The sequence below is a fragment of the Siphateles boraxobius genome, unplaced genomic scaffold (assembly GCF_051911475.1).
Source record: "Siphateles boraxobius isolate OS27281-9 unplaced genomic scaffold, OSU_SipBor_1 66, whole genome shotgun sequence".
Taxonomy (NCBI): Eukaryota; Metazoa; Chordata; class Actinopteri; order Cypriniformes; family Leuciscidae; genus Siphateles; species Siphateles boraxobius.
Window position 1 is genome coordinate 19,782,662 of NW_027509193.1, and position 26,407 is coordinate 19,809,068.

General features: G+C 40.1%; 1 protein-coding gene across 2 annotated transcripts; it reads left to right on the forward strand.

The window, feature by feature from the left end:
- The first annotated feature begins 1,405 nt into the window (after positions 1 to 1,405).
- Positions 1,406 to 26,407, forward strand: setd1a (SET domain containing 1A, histone lysine methyltransferase). Of its 2 annotated transcripts, none has more exons than XM_077212805.1 (21): positions 1,406 to 1,487; positions 2,446 to 2,590; positions 2,765 to 2,863; positions 2,985 to 3,255; positions 4,944 to 5,068; positions 6,445 to 6,704; positions 6,799 to 8,497; positions 9,215 to 10,207; positions 10,294 to 10,464; positions 13,325 to 13,409; positions 14,182 to 14,342; positions 15,305 to 15,344; positions 15,512 to 15,716; positions 15,804 to 15,856; positions 16,237 to 17,573; positions 21,715 to 22,105; positions 22,345 to 22,523; positions 22,762 to 22,872; positions 24,180 to 24,299; positions 24,438 to 24,575; positions 26,222 to 26,407. In XM_077212805.1, the coding sequence occupies exons 2-21, from the start codon at positions 2,453 to 2,455 to the stop codon at positions 26,393 to 26,395; spliced, it is 6,750 nt and encodes a 2,249-aa protein (XP_077068920.1). In that variant the 5' UTR covers positions 1,406 to 1,487; positions 2,446 to 2,452; the 3' UTR covers positions 26,396 to 26,407. The 2 variants fall into 2 exon arrangements, with proteins under 2 accessions (XP_077068920.1, XP_077068921.1); XM_077212806.1 differs by lacking the exon at positions 1,406 to 1,487 and adding an exon at positions 1,491 to 1,754.

The following is a 26,407-nucleotide window of genomic DNA, read 5'->3' on the forward strand; positions in this document are numbered from 1 at the left end:
GAATAGAAGCATTCAAAAGTTTGATAGTAAGAGCTTTATTAAAGGCAGTTACTGTGAATTAAACATTAGATGAAACATGTATGTTGTGTAGTGAAACACAATTTGTGTATTGTACTAACACAATTGAAAATATGCTGAAATGTTTGGGGAAAAAGTACCCTTTTGATAATCTGTTGTGATATTAGTATTATTATATTAATGTTATATAATATATTATATAAATAATATTAGTATTAAGTACTAAGAGTTTTGAGAAGGTACATCTTATTTGTGAAAATAGTAATAAGTTAATAATAAAAAAACTAATACAAGTCATTTTGTAATAGCTTTTGTCCTAAATAAGGTTTTGACTAACATCACCATGGTTACACAACAGATCAGATAGGATTCTAATGTTAGGATCTTTCTATAATGCGCCCCCTGGAATAGAAATTATTAATAATAACAAAAACACTATATAAACATTAAAAACACAAAAGCTCTTGGTGAAGTTTGAACTTTCAGACATTCAACCTCCAACCCAGGAATCAACAAAAGAACAGGTGAGAGAAAAAAATTACACTTGTCTACCATTATATTTACTACCTTATGTCCCACTAGTAATAGTGCAAAATACCCCCTTTTTTCAATAATAACAGTATAGGTTACCTATAAATACTGTACTGTTGTAGCTCCACCTGCTGTTCACTAAACTAAAGTGTAGTAGGTTCTGAACTTGTGAACAGAATGAGTAAGAATAAAACAAAATAAAATCTATAAAAATAAATGAATACTAATGACTAAATGTTTGTATGAAGTACTTCCTAGTCAGTACAATATGCATGTTGGAAAATGTGTCAATGAATCTCACCTCTCGTAGTGCAACAAAAAAACATGATACTGATAACTTTATGTAGCTCACAAAGATTTAGCTATTTATTTGTTTGTGCGATTTAAGATTTCTTTAGGAATATAAGCTACGTTGTAATTATCTAAGTAATTATAATTAATTATTTAATTAGTGTATATAAATTTGCCTTTCATGTGTCTCGAAAAACCTCAGTTTTAGTACTTGTGAGGACATTATTTCTGCGCATAGCTCATAATTTATCAAATTCTAAATAGGTTGGTTTAACTATTTATCAAAGTAAACATTGTTATGAACTTGTGCGATTGTTCGTACACCATGTAAATAACGCAGAGCCACGCAGCTGTATCAAGTTCGTACTTCGATGACGTAAATGAAAATGAAATGCAGATTCGCCACAAAGTTATGCTTACAATGGTCAAAATTATTTTGAGTTGATCGAAGAAAAGTAAAAGCAGAAAATAGCTTCATGTTAATGTATAGTACAGTTTTACTTTTCACGAAAACATATATATTTTAAAATGATTTAATAAATAATGTATAGCAAAGCCACATAGTCGTGAATTATGTGGAATGTACGAGTGCCAATGCAACTGCTAAATATTTCTAGTGACTGATGGCGAGCAGGCGAGGCTCTCAGGTTAGTAATGCGATGGCCGCTCACTGTATTATGTTATTCTTTTTAGTACATTTCATTTTCTGGCGGAATTTAAAGAATTTTGCCGCATCGATATTGCACCGGAATACTAGCGACACCGTTTTACATCAGATTTATGGTGCACATATCAAAACGGAGCTAGATTTTAACTAAGGATTGTCTGTTTTCCCCCGTCCGATACAGGCCTAGCTGTAGCGAGCTAGCGGCTGTCGGAGCGGGCAAACCTCCTCAAGACGCGCGCTCCGTTGTGTGAGTGTTTTGGGACACCGTGTAGGAATAATTCATTTTGGTATCGGAAATTTGTGTCGATTCGTTTGCTAGAAGTAATTGGCATTTGCCCTGACACATAATTTTTAAGTTGAACTTTAGCTAGCTCGCGCTGTGAGCAGCTAGCATCTTCAGTGTTTATTATGTTAGCGTGTTGTTGTTGCTAGTCGATATGTCAGATAATGCATTTTGCATTATAACCACAGTGCTTCTTGCTTATTACTCTGTAAAATGCAGCAGTAAGTCGTATTTTTATTGTCTACACTTTAATATATGATAAATGTGACATTTTAACTCGGATATAAGAGATGTCAGATCAGCTTGTCAGGTTGAAAACAAAATATTAGAGAATATCATGATAAAGAGATGACAACGAATTATAGCTCCCTAAATAGAGACCTCTTTGTCTGTTTTTTTTTTTTTTAAAGAAATGAAAACTTTTCACGTCTAACTGTATAATATGTTGCTTTTTTCCATTGTTTGATATTACTGTTTTAATGATTACACTGTCAAGTCTTCAAGATTAAAGTGTTAGTGGCTGTTCTGCATGTGGACACTGTCAGATTAGTTGCCTGGTGAAGTAAATGAGCCATAAGTGAAAAGCTTTTCTCACTGAGTCATTGAGTGATGTGAGCATCTGCACAACATCTCAGTCTCCTCTCTGTCTCTGCAGTGATAGCATGGATCCGGACAGCGGGGCGGACACTCAGCGAACTCTCAGTCTGCAATGGAAAAGCTATAAGCTTGTTCAAGACCCCGCTCTCCGACGGGTTGCTCAGAAAATCTACAGATATGATGGGATTCACTTTAGTGTACCGGTATGGACATGCATATATACTTCTAACCAGCAAAAAAAAACAGAGCAAGGAGTCAGCCTACAATTCTCTCTTTGAACAGGCTTTTTCATAATATATATATTATTATTATAATTTTTTTCATTTTGTTTATGGATATTTGATTATGTAAAGATTGTGTGTTCTGCCTATTTTTAGGATTCAGGATTCCCACCTGTGGGGGACTTGCGTGATCCAAGACCCCGCAGAATCTGGTCTAGACACACAGAGCTGTCGCTGCCAGTGCCCAAATTTAAGGTGTGTTTTTCTTTTTATCATTTAATGTATCAACCTGCTTTTCTAGTGAGCTCTTTGTTCTCGTCTTTTTTTGTATTCTGCATGCTAACACATTACTTAATTTCCCCTTTTTTTGTTATAGTTGGATGAGTACTACGTAGGCCCTATACCACTTAAGGAAGTGACATTTGCAAGGTTGAACGATAATATCAAGGAGCCGTTCCTGGCGGAGATGTGCGCCAAGTTTGGTGAGGTTGAGGAAATGGAGATTCTGTTTCATCCCAAGACCCGGAAGCACTTGGGCTTGGCCCGCGTCCTCTTCACCAGCACTAGAGGGGCCAAAGACACTGTCAAACACCTGCACAATACTTCTGTCATGGGAAACATTGTCCATGTCCAGCTGGATATCAAAGGTGCATCTCTCTCTTTAAATTATTGTCTTTAGTTTGATAATTAATATTCTGTAAGTACTTTCAATGCTACCTTTCAACAGTATGTCAGTAAGATTAAATTGTTTTTGTTTCGAATGAAATTAATACTTTTATTTAGCAAGAATACAATCAATTGATTAGAAGTGACATGCTGAATGCTGTTCTTTTGAACTTGAAATGAATCCCAGTTTCCACAAAAACTTTAAGCAGCATGACTGTTTTCAACATTTATAATAATAGTTTCTTGAGCATCAAATCGCCATATTCCAATGATTTCTGAAGGATCATGTGACACTGAAGAGTAATGCTGAAAATTCAGCTATTCCATCACAGGAATACATTCTATTTTTAAATATATTAAGATAGAAAATAATTATTTTAAATTAATTATATTTTACAATATTTCTGTTTTAGCTTTTGGATGGTTGTATATATCTGCTGCTTACTAAAATCTATAAGAAATGACTGGCTTATTACATTGTGCTTACCAGGTTTCAGTTAGTTTGAATCGAGTCTTTAAATTCTTATCTTAGAAGAAAATAGTCTATTTGCATATGAATTGACAAGCATTAATATGGTATATAATACACAAGTTTGAGCTGAATTGTGTGAGCTAATTTAGATAAGTAAATTTGAAAAACACTGATAGTAAAACAATGTGTTGTGTCTCATGCCAGTATTGATTCAAAATATATTGGTTATCTGGTGATGTAAATATATTGTATATTGTACAAAATATTTTGTACTTATTGGTATCGATCAATATTGGATATTTAATTCTGCTTACTCATTTCCCCCCTTTTTACATTTAGATGATCTTTTCGTCATCTAATGCTCACTTAAAATTAGGGCTTCTCCCTAATAGTCAACTAAACGTTAGTCAATGAGAAGAGGCTTGGTAGACTCAATTTTAATTAGTCAGGTAGTCGAAGAAAAAACTCCAAGGATTTGGCGAAGTCATGCAGTGACAGATCGTTAACACGGCTGGTCCATGCGGTAGTATGTCTGGCAGAAAATCCAAAGTGTGGGAACATTTCGACGGTAAAGAATGACCACAAAAAGGTGACGTGACCTCAAACTTATTTAAAATATGTAGGTAGTAGCCTAATGTTAGCCACTTTACATGGCTGCTTACTCTAATGTTAACGATAACCTAGTTAAATGTGCGCTAATATTAAGCCATATCTAAGTGTTCATGCGGAGTGTGGAAGCTAAATTATTGCCCTGGTTACTGCACAAAATGTCTAACTTAACTTCCACATCCTCTCCATCGAAGTGCGTTTTCTCAAAGGTCGGCTACATTGTGAGCAAGTCACGGAGCTCACTCATGCCCGACAACTTGGACAAACTCGTGCTCCTTTCTAAAGCTGTTATTTATATTATGTTACTTATTTTGTTTGCGTTCTCAGAGAAGAATTTATTTGTAGCATTTAAAATGTTTGATTTTAGTTTTATTTATTGTAGTATAAGTAAGTATTTACATACAATTGTAATGTGTGCATTCCTATTTGCATAGAGATGTCAAAACACATTTTAGAATAATGCTAGTTTATATCCTGCCATCTCGTCATTTCATGAAAATATGAAACAGTGGGAAAGTCAAACATTGCATGATGACATAAAGGCACCAGTCTGTAGTTGAATTTAAATTGTGTGCATGTTTTTCGTAGGCCAACAGAGGATGAAGTACTATGACTTGATTGTGAGTGGCTCATACACCCCTCAGACAGTGCCGACTGGAGGCAAAGCTCTCACAGAGAAATTTCAGCCCCCAGCCCCAACACAGCCAGATACGGTGAGTACACAAACAAATCTTAGCTCAGCTACACTGGAAAGTATGCTTTGCTTTCCTATAAGTGACTGGATTGAGGCCCCATCCAGACTACTGCATTTTAGTTTAGAAACTAAACCCAAAACCGACGCTCCATGTACGGTTGATACCGCCGCTGCACGTGGGAATTGTCATAGATCGCTCGAATAATAGCCTGCCTCCGGCGCATGTAGGCAGTTATAGCATTGTAAAAAACAGAATTTACTTGCACTAACGTAACTGGTAGTCCAGGCTGTTGTATGTTTTCTTCCGTTGTAGGACACCCAATCAGAGAGCCGAGCGTGAGCCTCTGCGTCATCGTTTCTAAAGTCCTCCGTTGTGATTAAAAATGCAAAACGGGGTCAGCAGCGTTTCTAAACTTCTCCATTTTAGGTCTTCGTTTTTGCCGTTTTAGTCTGGATGGGAGGTGCAAACGTAGCAAAAGGTCTCCGTTTTGGTCTCCCGAGAAAGCTCTTTTCGGCCGCCTGTATCCGGGATCTTGTCCTTTTGGTCATGACCCAAAGGTCATGACCATAGGTGAGAGTAGGAACGTAGATTGACCGGTAAATCGAGAGCTTTGCCTTACGGCTCAGCTCCTTCACCACAACAGACCAGTACATCGACCGCATAACTGCAGAAGCTGCACCGATCAGTCTGTCAATCTCCCGTTCCATCCTTCCCTCACTCGTGAACAAAACCCCAAGATACTTAAACTCCTACACATTACAGTCACTCAAATACCATGCCAGTGTTATTATCATGGTCATGGGTGGACCACAAAATGTGTGAAAGACAAAGAGCTATCAAGCCTCTTACAGTGCATTCTTGAGTTTCCAAATACAATGCAGAGGAAAACTGTTTCTGCAGAAGATAGGAGCGATTGCTTCTTCAATGTATTTGAAAGTGGTTGTGCTACTTAATATTTTTGTGGAACCTGTGATTAATTTTTTCAGGATTCTTTGTATAGAAAGTTCAAAAGAACAGCATTTATTTGAAATAAAAATCTTTTGTAGCATAAATGTCTTTTGTCACTTTTGATCAATTGAATGCATCCGTGCTGAATAAAAGTATACATGTCCTTCTGACCCTTACATTTGCTCAGTAACGTAAGTGAAAAGTATAGCGCTACAAAAAATTGCAGTCTGAAATATCATTTTGAGATTAATTTATTAGTGTTTTTAAAGAGTAATATAATTTTGACTTTTGAGTGTGTTAAATGACAGCGAATATCATAAATGTAAAAACCACATATGGACAATATCAACCAATACGTTTAACAATAAACGATATTGTAAATTGTACATCACTCATTTTTATGAAACTCACTCTAAATGCTGTTATTTCCTGTCTTCTTTTATTAGTCCTCTGATATCCGACGGAGGCTCTCCACAGACCAGACGGCAGTTCCTGCTCCTGCTGCTGCTGCGCCTCTCAACTCTGGCAGCACCACCCCTTGTTCTGTGGAAACTGGGTTTGGAGACCAGCGCCTAGATACCCCTCCATCCTCAATGGGGGGGCCCTATACCCCGGGTTCCTCTGCTTCTTCACAGGGTGGGGGCACCCCTTATACCCCTCGCTCTGGGACCCCTTTCTCCCAGGACTCGGGCTACTCTGTGGGCAGGTTGGTTCCCTTATTTACATTTAAAACTAATATTTCCTTGGTGAAGCTTCTTTAGCAAATTGGAAAAAAAACATCCCCTCTTTTTTTCTATCAGGCATGGTGGATATACCAGCACTCAGAGTTATCCCCAGCAGGATATGCTTCCATCTTCCTCCTGCTCCTCTTCAGCGGTCTCTTCATCATCAGGATTCAAGCCCCCTCGCTTTCATGAAGACCTACATGCTCTACCTCCACAAGAACCCTCCGTGTTCCACAGGGGTCGGCCGGGATATCCTTCATCTGCACCTTTCAGACCTAATGAACCTCCCTATCCGTATCCCAATGTTGGAGGTTCAGGGATGCACATGCCGCTACATACACCCATGCCACCTCCAGGGCCTCAGTTTGAGCCATCTCCTCTGTCTGACAGAGAGAGAGACAGAGAAAGGGGTCACAGGGACAGGGATCGAGAGAGAGACTCAGGAGGGCGCTATGGAGGCGGGATAAGCTCCCGTCGTTCCTCTTACCACTATCAACAGGATACTAACTCTTCGTCCACCTCTAAATCCTACCATTCGCATCACTCGCATCATCCCGACCGGCGAGAGGACAGAGACGGCAGGGGGTACCGGCGGGACAGTTCAGGCTCCCGCTCAGGAGATCACGGAAGGCATCGGAACCACCATCACTCCCACAACCACCACAGCAGCAGTGGAGGTGGGTCGAGTCGGCGGAGGAGTAGCAGAGACCGTGAATGGGAGCGAGATAGAGAAGGAGACTATAATAGCTCTGATCCACGTTACGGAGGGCACTCAAACTCAAGCCACAACTCATCCAACAGCCTCTCCCCTCCCTCTGCCTCCTCCTCTTATGGAGGATACTCGTCATCTAAAGACTTGTCCCCCTACGACACACCCTCCTCCTCCCGGCTGGAACCCTCACCGGCCTTTCATCCTCAGCAATGTGCCGGCGAGAGGGTTTTTGGAATGGGAGGTAGTATGGACAATGACTACCGTGCTCATTCTCACCACACACCCCTGGCGCCGCCGCCTCCACCTCCTCCCCTCCCACCAGCCTCTGTCATCGCAGCCGCTGTGGCCGAAACCCTTGGCACTCTTGATTTCGGCCAGGACAGTCCCATCCGAGAAGAACAGTGGACCAAACCTAAACGCCATCCCAGCACGCCACCCCATCCGCCTCCGACCTCCTCGCCTCCCCACGCCTCCGTACCGTCATCCTCCACCTCCCCGTCTTCAACCTCCCTGCCTCACCACCTCCCCTCTTCCACAGCATCCCTCTCTCCGCCTCCTCCACAACGTGACTCCTCCCCGGAACCAGACTCCACTAATGAGAGCCTGCCGTTCATGCACCATAGCAGCAGCTTGGACTCACGTATTGAGATGTTGCTGAAGGAACAAAAGGCCAAGTTTTCCTTTCTTGCCTCAGATGATGAGGACAATGAGGAGGAGGACAAAGAGAGAGGAAAAACAGACGAGAACACAGAAGGAGGGGGAAACAAACTCGGAGAGGAGAATGGAGAACGGCCTAGTCACAAGAGACAAGGAGAGACGGAGGGAGGCCAACAGAGGAGGAGAGGAGAGAAAGATGGACGTCGCAGCAGGAGCAGGAGGCAAGGTGGTGGAGTAAGTGAAGGCAGGAAAACTCCTCCAGAGGTGGCCTCCTCCACTCCTGCCATGCACAGTTTAGTGTCCGAATCTCTTCAGGGCCAAATGCCACCACCTCAGGAGGAGCACACAGCCTCTGATACACACATGGCTCCACATACTCCACCCACATACAATGGAGAGACACAGGTGAGTCCCCCCAATTACATTTGGATGGATAATGGATCTATGAGCTTCTTTTTTTTGATAGAAGGAAAACATTGAGTCAGTACATTAAACTAAGAAACGGGTAGCTTTGATTATATTGTGATGTGGATCTCAACTGGTTGGAGTTGCCCAACAATAAGTTGGCAGGCTAAACCACAGCAGAAGTGTGGTTTACTAGCCAAACACTAGGAAGTGTACAAAATATTGTATTAGTCGTTTCCTCTCCAAAGGCCAAAATACTGTATGAGTTTTTACATATTCTTCTTAGATTTGTCATACAGCCTTTGCCTTTTAGCATATTTGTTGCATATTTGTCAAAGGAAGATATTAAAAATATCTTAATTTATGTTCCAAAGACGAACAAAAGTTTTATGGGTTTAGAATAAGATGGACGTGAGTAAATAAAGAATTCGTCAATTTTGTTGAACTATCCTTTTATCTGTTGAAGCTGCTGAAATGTTATTTTTATAACTATAGTAATTCTGAAATGATATAAATGAACCAGTAAGCTAACCGAAATTAAACTGACATGCTTTTGCTCTTTTCTTTGTGCTCTGGTTGTCACTCCTTTGCACAGTGTCTGAGTATTATTTCTCAGTTTCGGTGCACCAATACATTTGATTCAAGCTTGAAAATGTCCTCCTCCCAGTGGAGTGTTTAAGTGTTTAAACTATAATCTTCACAATCTCTTCTCCTTAGCCATCTCCTCACTCCTCTGGGGAGGATATGGAAATATCCGATGAAGATGACAATGCCATCACCACAGCGACACCCCATCACGCTGCCTCATCGTCCTCTTCACCAGCCACCTCCTCGCAATCTGCCCTCCCCTCACAAACTCAAGACCCTTCTGCAAGCCCTACTCCTGACACCAGCCAGCACTTCAGCGCCACCATGCCACCTCCGCCCATCCCGTCTTACCCTCCCCACCTCCCTCCCCCACCTCTGCCTGGCTTCTCCCTGCAGCCACCTCCGCCACCTGGCATACCTCCTCCGCTTCCTCACATGGAGCTGCACCCGGAGTATCCTCCTCCGCTGCCGCACCATATGTACGACTATGCCAGCTCCATGGAGCTCATGAGCCAGTATTGTGGCGGAGTGCCCATGTCATTCCAGATGCAGACGCACATGCTCAGTCGTCTCCACCAGATGCGAATGGCCTCCTCCAACAGCACTACGGCACCACCTGGAGAAGTCCCGCCTGCCTCTGAATATCCCCCGTCATATCACCTCCATTCAATTCCCCCTCCACATGTACATCCACACCACCCATACATGGACCAAGATGGGAATGTTGCCTCCCACTACGACCAGGACCACCGCTACATCCCTCCTCACTTACCGTACGCCTACCCGGACCCTCACGCCGCCCAGCTTCCGCATCATCATGCCATCCCGCCTCCACACAGCCCCTGGCCTCCTCACCTACCACCCCAGCAGTTTCCTTCCCACTATCCTCCACCTGGCTTCGGCACAGTGCCTGGTGTGGATGGAGAGCTGTACGCAGCGGCAGGTGACCAGATGGCCATAATGGGCCACAACCCCTGCGAGGCCGTGGTGCAGCAAGTACTGGCAGCTTTGATTGAGGAGATGAAGAACATCATGCAGAGGGACCTGAACCGCAAGATGGTGGAGAACGTCGCCTTTGGCACCTTTGATGAGTGGTGGGACCGAAAAGAAAGAAAAGCTAAGGTAACATCAGAGAGTTTTCTTCATATTTGTTTTGAATGACCTATATTGTTTTTCAACCATGCCACCTCTTGCTCTCGTTTGCACAGCCATTCCAGACAGCCATGAGGGGAGTTGCGGTGGTGCGCGAGGAAGATAAGAAGGATGAGAAGACCAGCAACCGACCTCGAGAGCCACTTATGTCTCTGGTAGACTGGGCCAAGAGTGGAGGCATGGAGGGTTTCTCCCTGCGGGGAGCCTTGCGCTTGCCTTCTTTCAAGGTGCCTGTCTTTACCACCTCTTAAACATCTAAAAATTAAATTGCCTTTCCACTGTCTCTTATATTCACATACATCTGATATTCATCGAATTTCACTCCCTTGTGGCCGTCTAATGGAACTTTCAAATTGGTCTTGAAGCAGTCCTTACCCTTTATGTAATCACCATGTTGATGAATGAATATATCCACACAAAACAAATGATCTCCAATACATGTGAAAGAAAAACATTGAAAGTTTTCTAGGGCTAATTTATATAAATAATTATAAAGTATTATTTTGTACATAATTATTCATAATCGTCCATTTGACAAAAATAGTGCAGACATATATTAATTATAAATAATTATAAAAAGTATTATTTTGTACATAATTATTCATAATCGTCCATTTGACAAAAATAGTGCAGACATATATTAATAATTCTCTCCTCATGGTCATAGTTTTGATTCAAATACAACACACATGGTTGAATACAGTCTAGCTGCAAAAGGACAAATGTTTAATAAAATCAACCGAAGCTCAAATCGGATCCATATTTGCAAACAACAGAGAACATTATTTTATAGGTAGGCTGACAAAAAAGAATGTGTCCTATGATCATTTGACTATAATTTATGAGTTTAAATACATTAAAAAATTAAAAGATACTTGTTGGGTTATTAAAGTAATACCAAAAACACATGTCACATTTATTGCCTGATACCGATTCAGCTGCCAATATCCAGTTAAGTCTGACATCACCACGGTCCAAACACTTTATCAATCACAAAAGCAAACGACAAATAATACTAGTATATACTCGGGGTGTAATATATCCTGTCACAATATATCGCAATACAAAAATGCAACAAAATGTATCATGGATAGTGACTATATATATTGTGTATAATTCACTTAAATATTTTTCTTTACACAGACAATTTCATTTTAAGTTTACAGTTTTAGTGTCAGTACTACACTGCCCTACAAAGGCAAAATACCTTAATTCGCTAGAGTGTGGAACTGAGAAAAATGACTTTTAAAGATTTTACGCTGTCCCGCCAAATTAATTATAGGTAGGACACTGGAAATCTGGCAATAAGATGTTTTAGTAATGAAAATCATCTACATAAAAAATCTTGAGCTCAAACTTGACTTTTGATCACTATTTTAAAGTTACTGAACTCTGCCTTTGTATTGTCAACAAAAAGTTAGAAGTCATGCCAAGGCAAAAGGCAGTAACTTTCACATTATCAATATTTGGTTGCTGATCACCATTAACAAAATCATTATATTATCGCCTGTGTAAAATCTAATGATCATGGCATTTATTTTGTATGATTTACAACTACTTCTAGACATATGCTTATTGCCATCCTGTGCTTTGGTTGCATTCTGGTGCCGTTATTAATACATTAGACATGATAAAATACCTCCATAGTATCTTCAATTGGTACCGAGTGGCATAAGACTTGCTCAAACGCGCGTTCAAAATGATCACGATAAAACAGATCCTCGCGCACATTCGACCCGGGGACTGGAATGTCGATGGAGCGGGTTCAGACCATACTAAATGTTCTGACCGCATTTGTGCAGGACAAAGCTCAGAGGACATCAGAAGTTACAGGGACTGATGGCAGCTGTACAAAGTACACAGGCTACATCGTAATTTCAATTTTAATGGCGAGTAAAACAAAGGCAGAACACCGTAAAATCTGATAGGTAGCATTATTTGACAGAACACCAGCACAGTAACTTCATATTGATGCGCGGCTAAACAAAGGCAGAGTACCGTAACTCAATATGAGCGTTCCAGAACAAAGTTTAATTGCGGTAACTGGTGTTTCGGTGTTCTGCCTTAGTTTTTCATGGGCTTTTGGAATTTACTGTTAAGACAACCCATTATTTTCTCGAAAAAACAACGGAATTGACTCAAGATACTTATCCACATGATAAAGGAGGTCTTGAATGTGCCAAAAATATCAATAACTCATTTTCAACCAAAAACGAAGTTACGGTCTTTTGCCTTTGCACAGCAGTACATTAAACTACTATATATAATGTTGAATAAAATGTATAATAATGCAATCGGGGAATATTTGTCGGTCCTTATGTTACCAATAAAAAGTGGTTACCAATAAAATTGTTACCTTATGTTACCAATAAAAAGTAAAACATTATTTTAAGTATATCTAGTCAGTGACAGGATGCAAGCATATTCGTCCAAAATTATTCTGTATTTTCAGTTTCAGAATCATGAATATTTTTATTCTGGTGTCACAATTGTCCTGTGCATTAGGATACCAGCACCAAGTCTAAGCCTATTCATTTACACCCACAACGTAAAATCAAATTTAGCATTTTAATCAACAGTTAATTTTTTGTTAACTTTTTTATGTCTTGAAGTATCGCAATAATATTGTTTTGTGAGTTCAGTATCATGATATGTATCGAATCGTGACATGAGAGTATCGTTACACCCCTAATAATACTGATCGAAAAATCATAATCTTAGCCTTTATATCCATAGCAAAATCTCTATTGGCTATTCAGTGATTAATCTTCTCTGAATCGTTAAAATGTGGTTGTCTGGGACGCTATGAGCCCAGAGGCTGTAGTGTACACCCTGAGTTTTTAAAACCTTAGCTTAAAGATGTGCTATTTTAGTAATTGTACTAATAGGACGAAACGGCTGTTGAGACGGAGTAGTGGAGCAGACCACTTTGACAAGGAAACAACAATCAATACATCCTGCTTGACTTAAGCAGATACTTAAGCATACTTAAAATTGAATGGTTTTAACAAGGCAGGCACACTTCATTACCATGATTTGAAAATAATCCTATATAAAATTGTTACTAACGAGGAATGTGTTCTTCAGGTTAAGAGGAAGGAGCCTCAGGAGCTTGTCGAGGGTGATGAGCTGAAGGCCAGGCCTTCCACTCCAGCCGATGAGGAAGATGAAGGTATGGTCCTCATGCCGTTTTAGAGCTTGCATTAACTCACAGAAATTCTCTTTTTGACATTTATGTAATTGTACTTTTATAATAGGGCTGGGTAAAAAATATCGATTTCTCAATATTAATCGATTCTCATTTTTATGAACAATATCGATTCTTAAATCTCAAGAATCGATTAGTCATCCTGTTTTAATTTGATGAATGAATGGATCATTGTTGTGCGCATCCCATCCAATAAATCACAATAATCTTGGTGCTTTGTTAGTATTGATATGAAATAAAGTCTCAAATTTCAAATTACGTCCATTTTATTATGATATTCAAAAACATAAACCGTTTTGGCGCTGTGGCGTGAGATTGCTCCGGCGCAGCTCAAGAGAAGCAGCATCACATGATCTTCTCTTCCGCCTTAATAATACCAGTTACAGCTCGAAATAAACATGAATGAACATCTAAAAGTGAGTTAAAGATAGAGAACAACTTATCGAAATCAATATTGAATCGAAATCGAATTGCAAGCCTGTGAATCAAATCAAATTGTGAAATTTGTGTCAATACCCAGCCCTATTTTATAACTCTCTCTCTCTCTCTCTCTCTCTCTCTCTCTCTCTCTCTCTCTCTCTCTCTCTCTCTCTCTCTCTCTCTCTCTCTCTCTCTCTCTCTCTCTCTCTCTCTCTCTCTCTCTCTCTCTCTCTCTCTATCTATCTCTCTATATATATATATATATATATACACACACTTCCTTTCTATGTACAATCTTTCTCTCTCTCTCTTTCAGACTCCTATCAGGGGAAATCTGCAGACGCTGCTACAGGAAGAACAGAGGATAGGCGTGTGGCAGACAGAGGAGCAGCGCGGAGGAGGAGCAGAGCCAAGGCGCGTAAGCCATATGACCTAGACAGCGAGGGAGAAGAAACATCAGATGGTTCCTCTGAGAAGGTTGGTTTGTATGTCATTAAATCTGTCCTTTATGCATGTATTTGTGGACACAGGCTGGTTTAGAGTGTTCCATTACTTCATTACAATTTGAGCATTATGCAAAGAATGCCACTCCCATGGCCTGCACCAGAGAATTGGAGAGGCTCATTATGTTTTTAAAATGCATGCCTTTAGTCCAGTGTTTCTCAACTAGTGGGTCGTGGATCATTCAATAGGGGGTCGTGAGATTTTCTCTTTCTTCTCTGTGTTACACAGGCACAGCCAATAAGTGCGCTTCACAAAAGGCTCATTGCAACAGGCTACATTTACATGCAACCAAATAATTCGTTAGTAAACGCATTTACGACTCAATCGGACTGAAAAGCCTTCATGTAAACACCTTAATCGATCCTAATGAGCTCGATGTGAATGAAATTTCGATCGTATTGAAAGGGGTGGTTTATTCCTTTTCTAATCCAATCGAGAGAACATGTAAACACTTGATCGGATTGAAAACCGCATAGCATAATGATGTATGAGCTATTGGCTGCGCATAGAATAATGATGTACGATGCGCTGAATGAGCTATTTTTCCTGTTGAATAAAGTGTCATATAAATGACTCACTCCGCGTCAGTGAATATTTCTTTAATGTATATATTTATGAAAGAGGGTATCATGTCTTCAGTATTTGAGGTGAATCATTTGTTTTCTCCCATATAGTGTCACTATACATTTGGGGGATGCCCATGAAGGCAAAAAAGGCTATCTAGGTCAATAGTTATGTAGCTCTTTACTGAAAGCATTGCTATTGTAAACTTTTTGCAGAGTATATTCTGTTCTACTTGTTTGTTTTTTCACTAAATTGTGGCTAGATGGCAGCATTTCTTATTTTCTTCAAGTGCTGTGGAAGAATTTCAATCAGATGAGTTCAGACATGGTATTGTCATTATTGTGACTGGTGACTCCTTATGTTACGTTTAGGAGGAGGATGAAGACAGTGACAAAGTGGATGAGTCAGAAGGTATGAAGCCGCCTTGTTTTTCTTTCATTCTGTGCTCATTCATTTGGGCTCTTGTTGCTATTTGCACATTATCACAACAATTTTAGGCTTTTATATGTATATCTGATCATATCTAGCTTAATGTTTTTTGATTTCCAACTATTTTCTCTGTTGCTCATGTTTCTCAGATGAAGCCTTTAGTGCAGACAGTGACGATGAGAGCGTTTCTTCCTCTTCTTCTGAGAGCTCATCATCATCCTCCTCGGCATCGTCTTCCTCCTCTGATGAGGAAGATGAAGAGGAAGGTGAGCAGGCTGCAGAGAGCGAGTCATTGGATACAATGGATGAATCTACAATGGACAGCATAGCTATGGACAAAGAAAAGGGTGAAAGGTATGTCCCTCTGTGTGAAGCGATGGAATAAAGAGTGTTGTGTTGGTGGACTGATAAGTTGACATGACTCATGTCTAATTTTTACAGGGACAAAGCCAGCATTGACCAATCATCAGTTACTGCTGCGGAGGTCAAACTTGGTCAGTTAAAGATCATTCTGTTTTTTTAGGGAATTAAAGTAATAGAATAAATTTACAGCATTTATTCATCCTCATGTCATTTCGTATCTGTATGACTTTCTTCTGCTGAACATGAGATATTTTGAAATATGTTGGAAACAGTTAACAACATTCTTGTTGTATTCAAGGCAATACAGGTTTGGAACGACATGAAAGTGAGTAAAGTATGATGGAATTAAAAAACATTTTGGTGCACTTTTGAACAAAAAAAAAACATTTGGGTGGTATATCCCTATAATGAACAAATGTATAATAGTCCTGAAACTTTGAAACTCCTGATTTTTATTTTCAAAAATATTAAGTTTTGTGTTCACTTTATTCTTTCTTTCTTTAACTACCAGAAGAAGAGAAAACGCCTACAGCTGTGCCTTCATCATCTCCATATCCCCGGCCTTCTTCCCCTATCCTTCTCCTCCCCCCACTCAAGAAACGGCGCAAGACAGTTTCTTTCTCAATGGAAGAAAGCGAGGTCAAGCCCCCCATTCTGTCATCTTCTGCTCCCTCTCCATCTCCCACTCCTGTCTCACAAGCTTCAGACATTCCTACTTCCACTTCTCCCGGAAGCACACCCACAGCGGCTGCTCCACCCGCCGTCTCCAAACACACCCCAATGCTCCTTCCATTTGCTTCTCGTCCCAGTGAGAGTAACGCCCTGACTTCCCCTGCTTCCCCTTCCGCTGTTCTTACTGTCCCCCCACCAGTGCGTTCCCTGCGGCCTGATGAGCCCAAAAGGAGTCCAGGCACCCCGCCATCTCCACAAACTCCCACTGCCAAAAACTCCTCTAAACGTGGCAAAGACTCCCCTAGAACGCCCCCTGTGCCCGTCTGTCTCACGGTCCAGAACCTCCCGCTGGACCATGCCTCTTTGGTCAAAATGGCCTATGAGGACCCCATCCCTGTTCCAACCACACAAAAGGGTCGCATACGCGGCCGCCCTCGGACACTCAGCCAATCGGTTTCTGGCCCTCATCTGCATCCCTCTGTGGAGGAAGAGGATGAAGAGGAGCTGGAGCAGCGTCTGAAACTCAGGGAGCAGCTGGGAGTGTCCAGCCTGCTGCAGCTGGCCTCTGCCCCTAAGCCTGACCTGTCTGTGCTGGCCGATGTGGCATTGAAGATGGACCCGGAGGCAGATATCGACTCAGAAGAGACTGAGACCTCAGATGAGGCAGAGGAGCACAAGTTGGAGGAGGAAGAGGGCGACTTCTTTGCCCCACACCCACGTCAACCACTCCTGGATCCAGAGGGTCTGTTCGTCCTGCAGGAGCACAACTATTCTAAGACTCTTGCGCCTCCACTCCTCACATCTCCACAGAAGAGGACGAAACAGGACCCCACCGTCCTGCTTCCTGCAGACCTCAACCAGCACGGTGTTCAGGAAGCACCCGAAGAGGTCATTGGGGAAGCTCTTGCCGCCAGGGGAGAACCTCCGGAGCTGTACGAGGATCTTTCCGGGTTGGGCCTGCTGTGCGAAGCCAGGGACGCGGCTGATAAACGGATCAAGAGTCTCGGCCCACCATACAAGAGGAAAGGATCAATTAGCAAAGAGATGGAGATGGAAGAGAGGGGGAAAGCAAAGAGCAAGAAGAGAAGTAGGAAGGACAAAGAAAATGAGGAACTCCAGATCTCTAAGAAGCAGAAGGAGAAACAGATTAAGAAACAGAGGAAGCGGAAGTTAGAGGTTTGTGATTCTGTCTGGTTCTCATTACAGAATTTGAGTGAGAATTAACATTTAAACATCAGTTACTGTAATTATCGTGTAAGGATTGTGCTAGACGCATTAACTTTTCCAGCAACAAACTACTACTATATATACAACCTCTTTATATATTAGGGATGTGTGAAATCCTCGTTAATTTCATTAACGTTTAAATGGGATTTTGCAACCGAGCAGTCGACTAGTCTAACCCCGCCCCCAGAGACAGTCTGTATATGCAATCCATTTGAAATAGGCTTATTTATCTATGAACAGTCAGATCCCATACCGAATGCCACTAAAAATAGGTCAGATACATGTGATGTCCTTGCCTTAAATTATGATCATTGTATATTAAACTTAAACACTTGAACTGTGTTACTGTAACTGTTAGCAGTTACAGACATGTTTATTCAAATCAACTGAATCAATAGGCAGGACCAATAAGTTCAAACCTAATAGCATATTATAAATAGATTTGCTCAAATAAATGTTAGTCCACATAATTCAGCATGTTAAGGTATTGTTATTAGTTACCACAGCAACCAGGTTTGAACGCTTCTCGGGTATGAAAAGTGTATACACATGACGGGCGTCAAAATCGCAAGAAAAGCTTGACGTGTAAATTACTATTATCTCTAAAGGCGGGCTATCTCTAAAAATATCAATTTATATACTTTCTATATGCATACAACACACTTAATGTTGAATCAGTACTAACATAAACACAGAATTACGGACGATGTTCCTAGATTTCGGTGCGAGTTTGGATACTCGGCAGGGAACTACACTGCGACCAAAATGGTCGCATATGCGACCTTTTGAAATGCCATTGCAACCCTAATTTTTAATGGGTCGCAAATGTATCACTGATTATTTTTGTACCTATGTTTTTAGGCAATATGCTATGCTTTACTATGAGCATTTATTAAAACAGAAATGTGTATTTTAAGAATACGTTTTATAACGTGCTCTGAGCATTCAACACATCAAGTTGGCTTCAGCCCCGCGACCGTTACTTAGATTAAAACGTACCATTGTATCAGTGCTGCGCGAGCTCTCTCTCTCAGAAACACGGACGCGCGCACACAGAGAGAGAGAAGATAATTGTAAAATGAAAATTGGCTATAGTTTAAATTTTGTTCTTGCTTGTTTTTTTTCTGTCAAAATGTCAGAAAGCATTTTGTATTATCCATCCGTGTTTTTAAAATTCGTTAAATGACGGCCGTTTTACTGCTAACACAGCCCTCATTATAGGCCTATGTCGGATTCATTTAACTTATACTTGATATTATTTTTATAATAAGTGATTTGTTATGCTATTATTGGACTTCTTTCTATTCATTGTCAACTGTTTTCTATAAATATGTTTGTATTGGCTAACATTTATTCAGCTAATGCGTGTCCTGTTTAAAATGTGCAATGTTCAAACGCAAAGACAGCACGTCACAAATAGAAGCCGTTTTCCCTGGATATTGGAATAATAAATACAACACTTTTTTTTTCAGCATTTTTTTTTTTTACTCTTTTCTAGGGGTTTCTTAATTTTAGACAAGTTGACCAGCACACATTATATGCAATGCAATATAATGCATGCGTGTCCTATGTGTGACATATTTTGCACACAGGTAAAGGTGCCCAATATCAGTCATTTCTAAAGTAAAAAAAAGAAAAGAAAAGTGTTTTTAAAAATATCTCTTTATTTGATTATCAGTAAATTTGTTTTCTATACAGAGATATCGACCATAACAGCAATATTAATATCGGTTATCGGTATCGGCCACAATTTTCACATCGGTGCATCACTACTTACGAGTTCACGAGTCTGCCCATCTGTGCAAACCATAGCATGTTGAAATCCATTTTGCTCTTTGTGTACAGTATTTTCTATTGCAGTAAATCTATCCCAACCAATGTTAAAGAAAACAAAAACAAGGCGGCATGTGGTTTAAAACATGGCAAGTAAAATAAAAAGCACATCTGTATGCAATACAGTTTCATTATTGTTCATTATTATCCAGAGCGGCTTACTATAAATAATTTGTGCGACCAAATCATATTTTGCGCTAGTAACTGAAAAAGTTAGTAGTGCAAGTGCCACCAGTGGAAAAGGTTAGTGTAGTTCCCTGCTCGGGAGGTTGTGAGATATTGCACACGTTACGAGTCAGTTAACTTGGTAATCGCATCAAAGCAGCTGGTACACAGCTCGACTGTCCGGCACTAAATTTATCCCGAGCCGGCGGCAATCACAAGCTTTCGGGCTAAACACAGGGACTGGAGCTTTCAATGTTGCAAGCAACTATAGCTTCATATAGAAAAATTACAGAAATGTGTGTGCAAATGATTTGTTGAAAAGCAGAGAACAGTAGCCATTCAGAGAGAGAGAGAGAGAGAGAGAGTTTGCTGCCCCTGAGCTATAGTCCCATCGATCTACCCTGTGACGTAGTTATGTATGATTTGGCAATAGGGGACAGCCTGTACGCTGGTGAAAATCGGGCCGACTCCACAAATGTTTTTAAACATGTTTAAAAATGATCGGGAGGTGCTCGTAACATGCTTTGCTCGGCTCGGAATTCCTCTCATACGCTGCAAGCCGTGAGCATCACCGATTTCCATGCGATCATCTGCGTGCTCGTAAAACTGCAAAAAACGCACCATGTACGCCCGCCTTAAAGGACTAGTTCACTTTTAAAAAAACTTTTGCTGATAATTTACTCACCCCCATGTCATCCAAGATGTCCATGTCTTTCTTTCTTCAGTCGATAAGAAATTAAGGTTTTTTAAGAAAACATTCCAGGAATTTTCTCCATATAATGGACTTCAATAGGACCCAAACAGTCCAAGGTCCAAATGACAGTTTCAGTGCAGCTTCAAATGGCTTTAAACGATTCCAGACGATGAATAAGTCTTATCTAGCGAAACGATCGGTCATTTCAAAAATAAATAAAAGCACAAATGCTCGCCTTGCTCTGTTCTGTGATGCACGTTTGTGACGGCACGTAATACACAATGACGTTAAATTACGTTACCTATTAAAGTCCATTATATGGAGAAAATTCCTGGAATGTTTTCTTAAAAAACCTTAATTTCTTTCCGACTGAAGAAAGAAAGACATGGACATCTTGGCTGACATGGGGGTGAGTAAATTATCAGCAAAAGTTTTTTTTAAAGCGAACTAATCCTTTAAGTCGACTTGCAGCAGCAGTATTTAGTCGACGGGTTTTGCACATTCCTATTATATGTAGCATACTTTTTTTTTTACGTTCATGTTATTTTGGTCACATTTTGCATTAACAGCTGATACATCGAACTGATACAATCAAACAGTTTTCACTAGGCCTGGATAAAATGTAGATGATTCTTGATGTGCAGTGAATGTTTATATGGTTATCAATGAATGGAATGCTATATATAATTTTGAGTTTAATAAGATTTCACCCAAAAATGGGCAAGACCTCCATGATTCCTGTTCTTTCTGATGAAAAAGCACTCGAATGAGACGAGCTACCTGAATCGTAATCGCAAGCTCTTTGCTGGGTTTAGCTACATCCAGCCTTCTGATAAATATTTACACCTGTTGCACCAACTAATACTACGACCAGGCGGAACTGCGCCCAGCATAGACCAGCTAGTGTAACCGGCCTCTGCTTTTTAACGCTTTCACTCAAATAGATACTCCCATTGTCTTTGAGCCAGATAAATGCTGCTCTGATTGCGAAACAACAATAATAGTTTGATGTGCATGTATGTTTATGCATGTTTTGTTTGTTGCTTGTAATGTAACTATTTCTTAAGGGTAACTTAACTAAATTTAAATAGCTTGAAGCTTGAAAAGCTGCCTACCAGTTTCAACATTAGTTCTTGTGTGAGGAACTTTGCAACATCTTGCGTAGGATGTATACATATTTTCTCAATGTTCTACATCCTACTTGAAAGGCCTATGTTTCAGGCTGTTGCGATATAACAGTTTGTCCTATAAACCCACAGAATTTGAACTGCTTTCCACTGTTCTGCATTGTTGCATTGTTGGGTAACACTGATAAGTTTGCCAAATAGTGACCCATATCCCCCTTTTGTGTGGATTTTTTATATTTCCTAACATTTTCCTAACATATTCTGTTGTCAGGATTTCGAAGAAGATGTGGATGTGGAGCAGTTGGAGTCTGGTGAGCTTTCCAGCTCTAGCTCTGACTCGGGAGACTCTGAATTTGGTTTAGAGAGATCACTGGAGTTTGAAAAGGAAGAGGTTAGAAAGAGCGAACGACTTTTTCTTCAGGAAGCTGGCTTGACCCCTTCGACTCAGCGGCGGCCCAAACACTTGCCCGCAGCAGCTCCTATACTCCGTCCCTCTTACAAGAACCGCAGCGAGTTTGAGCAGATGACCATCCTGTATGACATCTGGAACACTGGCCTGGACCAGGAAGATTTGAGACTCCTGAAGAGCACCTACGAAAAACTACTGCAAGATGACCATGGCACCGACTGGCTCAATGACACACACTGGGTCCCTCATACCAATATCCTTAAAGCTGCCTAAGAATAAAAATGTATAGCTTATACAAACAAAGTCAGTTGCTTTTATTTGTCATGCAGCAGCCAACAGTATTAGCAGTACCACTATACCAATTTTGAGTTTGCTAGAAGTGTAAATTCCTAGTAAAGACAGTAAATAAAGAGAGTTAGGGGAAGGGGAACTCTGATACTGCCTTCTCAGTTGATTTAGCTCAAGTTTTGCCCCTTAACCTCTTGCCTGCACTCACCAACATCCCGAACCCCCGTCGGAAGAAGAAGACAGCAGCTGGGCAGCTAAGAGAGCATGTCACTGGCTGTGCTCGCAGTGAAGGCTACTATGCCATCAGCCGCAAGGAAAAAGACGTCTACCTTGAGCTAGACCAGCCAGTGACTGTGCAGGAAGTTGGGGACTATGATACTGCAGTACGTTCACTTGATTTTAACAACTCAAATATGTGTTGAACTTGTAATTAAAGCCTTATTCATGTTTTTTTTAGGGGGTTTTGTTGTGTGAAGACATTTTAGATTTAAACATATTTATTGTAGTTGTGCTAATGCAAATACATTTTTGACTAAATGACACATTTCTATGGCACACAGTTTGGGTCAGTAGTTTGTATCCATCTGAGCAGCTTTCACTCACTCTCTCTGCCCGTCACAGGGCTCGAATCGTCTGCTGTCTGAAAGGCGCTCCGAGCAGCGGCGTCTCCTCAGTGCTATCGGCACTCAAGCAGTGATGGACTCAGACCTGCTGAAACTGAACCAGCTGAAGGTAAAGTTCTTAAGTTTGTTGACATGACCTTGATCATACTATCAACACTTTGATTACAATGACCTCAGCGCTCCTCCTATTCCAGAAACTCCCTTTAGTTTTTCAGTGTATAATTCATAGCATTCTATTAAATGTTTGACATACAATAAGTGTTATGCCCGTATAATGGATGGCATCTAGCCAGGTAGGTTCACCGGGTAGGTCAGTTTGTACCCTTTGTAGAATAATTCATACCATCCAAACAGCTTTATAAAGTCCGCTGACTCGGTGCCATTGACCCTGACGGGCTCCTTATCAGAGGTTTTGGCTGTTGTAATGCTCTGTAAGCTCTTTGACATCGAGTACATGTGTATAAAGTTAAAAGGTGTTCCTTTAAAAGTATTTCTTATCTTAGGACCTCCTGTATTGCATGTTCTTTGCAATAGGAAAGAGTTAATGAATGCACTCTGTATGTTTTTGAAAGGGCGGACATTGTTAGTTTATTGTGCAGTAAATATGGAGGTACTTCTCACAAAGGATCCCCTATGGGTCACTCTTTAATGTTATTTTTAATAAGCCTGATTATAATCAGTGAGCTGGATTTATGTGCTTTCTGTTGTAAAAAAGCTTTTATCAGTCCATTTATCAAGTGGTTACTAGGAGAAAATGTCTATATCTGTCTTTCTGTTTTGGAAAAACGTGTGTAACTGGATGTTTGAACAGATAGGAATGCTCCTGCCTAGAAATGTTCCATAGTAATTGTTCGGTCTGTCATCATTTAATCACCCTCATGTCATTCCTGTACAATCAGTCAGCAAGATGATTAAAAAAAAAAAAAAAAAATGAATACTTATATTCAGCAAGGATACATTTAATGGGTCAAAAATTACAGTAAAGATTTTTAAATAAATAAAGACACAGCAAGCATTTTTATAAGGCCTAAGAAAAGCATCTTAGCATAGCAACGTGGATATGTTTGCACAAGCTCTTCAATTCGTCACGTTTATATATATATATATATCACTTTATGCAATAGATTGCTTAAAATCAAGCAGCTTTACCATAATAAACATTAAAAACAGTGTCAGTGTCTCGTTTCATCAGAAGTACAACATTTTCTGCTATAAAGCGGCTCTCCAGTGTGTTCATATTTTTTCTCGCGGATGTCTGACCTATTACGTAATTGCCACGGACCAATGGACTTAATCGAGTTAACTCAATCTATATATGGCTAAATTCTAGTTAATGTACATAAAATATTCTTGTGCCTGTAAACAGTCAATCGTATACATCTTTACATCACATTTATGATTGAATTCTGCTTGCAGTTCCGTAAGAAGAAGCTGAGGTTTGGCCGCAGCCGAATCCATGAATGGGGCTTGTTTGCCATGGAACCCATTGCTGCAGATGAGATGGTCATTGAATATGTGGGACAGAATATTAGACAGGTGAGCCTTCTAGCTGAAGTATAACTAACAGCTGTGAAAATTATTTATACTAGGAAGTGAGTTTGGTTCTTCTTGAGGAAAACGTGCTTTTTGATGAATTGGTGTTAAAAGATTATGTGTTTGTTGCTTCAATTGTAGATGGTGGCTGATAATCGAGAGAAGCGATATGCCCAGGAAGGCATCGGCAGCAGCTACTTATTCCGTGTCGACCATGACACTATCATTGACGCCACCAAGTGTGGCAACTTGGCTCGGTTTATTAACCACTGCTGCACGGTAAGTACCCTTCTAGTGACGCATACATATCCATATATCTCAAGTACCATATGGCCTCTGATTAACATATTGCTGCCACTCCTAACGTGAATAGATACTTGTTTTTGGAGTACATTTATATAGACCAACCATTAATATAGCATTAAATTGAAGAAGCTCTATAATAACTGTTATTTAGGGTTATGCAGGTCTCAATGCTAAGGATTATTTAAGGGCCAGTGGTTCAAATTCTGTACCTTTCCTGCCAAAATAAATAAATAAAACGGTTATTGTTTTCATTGTTTTTGACCCATGTAACAATTTTAGTCTAATAATATAGTATTATGATACCAAAATTTAGATACCAACCCAACTAATATAGTTAAAACATTGTTAAAGACAAGGGAACAATCAAAAATTAAATGAGAACAAATAAACATATTACAAACCATAGCACAAATAAATACAATAGACCAAAGATACAAATGAAATAAAAAACAGTGATTTAAGTTTTTCAGGTAGGTCAACTTGGTAGTATTCAGGTACCAATTATTTAGTGATTTTCTTATCGTCTTTTGTTTTTTGATTAACATTAAGAACACAGGCAGCAGTGGGTTTTTTAGGCTGCTGTCACTTTAAGACCTAATGCACACATCCAATAAATTGATACTGATACGCATGTTTTCTTTCTCAACTATTTACATTCACTTAAGAAATAACCAACTGTTTTTACAGGAATGCTAAACAAGACATGCATTTCGACAATTCTGTGTGTATTTGCTTGTTCAAGTGCAAGAAAACAAAAAAATAACTCCGTAAATGAAGTTATAAAATAACAGTATGCACGGTTTGAGAGGTGGCTTTCTGCACACACAATTCTGTTGTCTGCAGAATGCTGAATTGAATTCTTCTCGTTGTCATGTACTTGAATGGTTTAAAATTAATTTACTGTTTAATTCGGCAAGACTTAAAGGTTAACTATGCAAGTTTTTGCACTCTAGCAAAAAAACAAACAAAATGCATGCATTGTTTTGGTTGTGTTTCAGCTTTCCGTGACTGTGGATGAATATGGTTCTTATAACTAATAAAAGAAAGGGAGATTATCCTACTCTGCATGAAACAAAAACACATTTTGAATGAAGGATTGACTCATTTAAATTGTTACTTTTGAACAAAAAAAAGTTTCATGGTGTAAGTGTACTTTTAAAAACACATGCAACTGATAAACTTTTGTGCCAGTAATAATTCTGTTGACTGTCCCAAGTGTTTTTAACACCGTTATAAATGTTTACAGATGACCTTCCAGATTAGCAGATTTTGTCCCCTGGCTGCATGTTGCCATGCAGTTTCTGGATTTGCTTATTTATTGCTTGATAAGACTTGCTTAAACTTGCATCTGGTCTTTTACATTATCTGTAAAAGCCAAGAAAAATGCATGTTTTTTTCCTTGCTCCATCTGTCATGGGAATTTGTGTTTGCACCATGGTTATCATCCCCTCCAGCAACCCAAAATGAGCTCATAGATTTTGTTAAACATACCCCGTAGAGCTATGCAGTGGAACAAACTCAGAAACAGAACATTAAAAAATGTCAAGCTCTTCTATGGGAAGGAACGTAATTCAAGAAACCCATATTTATCCATGATTTCATGTACTTCTCTCTCACAGCCCAACTGCTATGCCAAAGTGATTACCATCGAGTCCCAGAAGAAGATCGTCATATACTCCAAGCAGCCTATTGGTGTGAACGAGGAGATTACATATGATTACAAGTTTCCCATTGAAGAGAACAAAATCCCATGTCTGTGTGGCACGGAGAACTGCAGAGGAACCCTCAACTAAGTGTCCTACTCC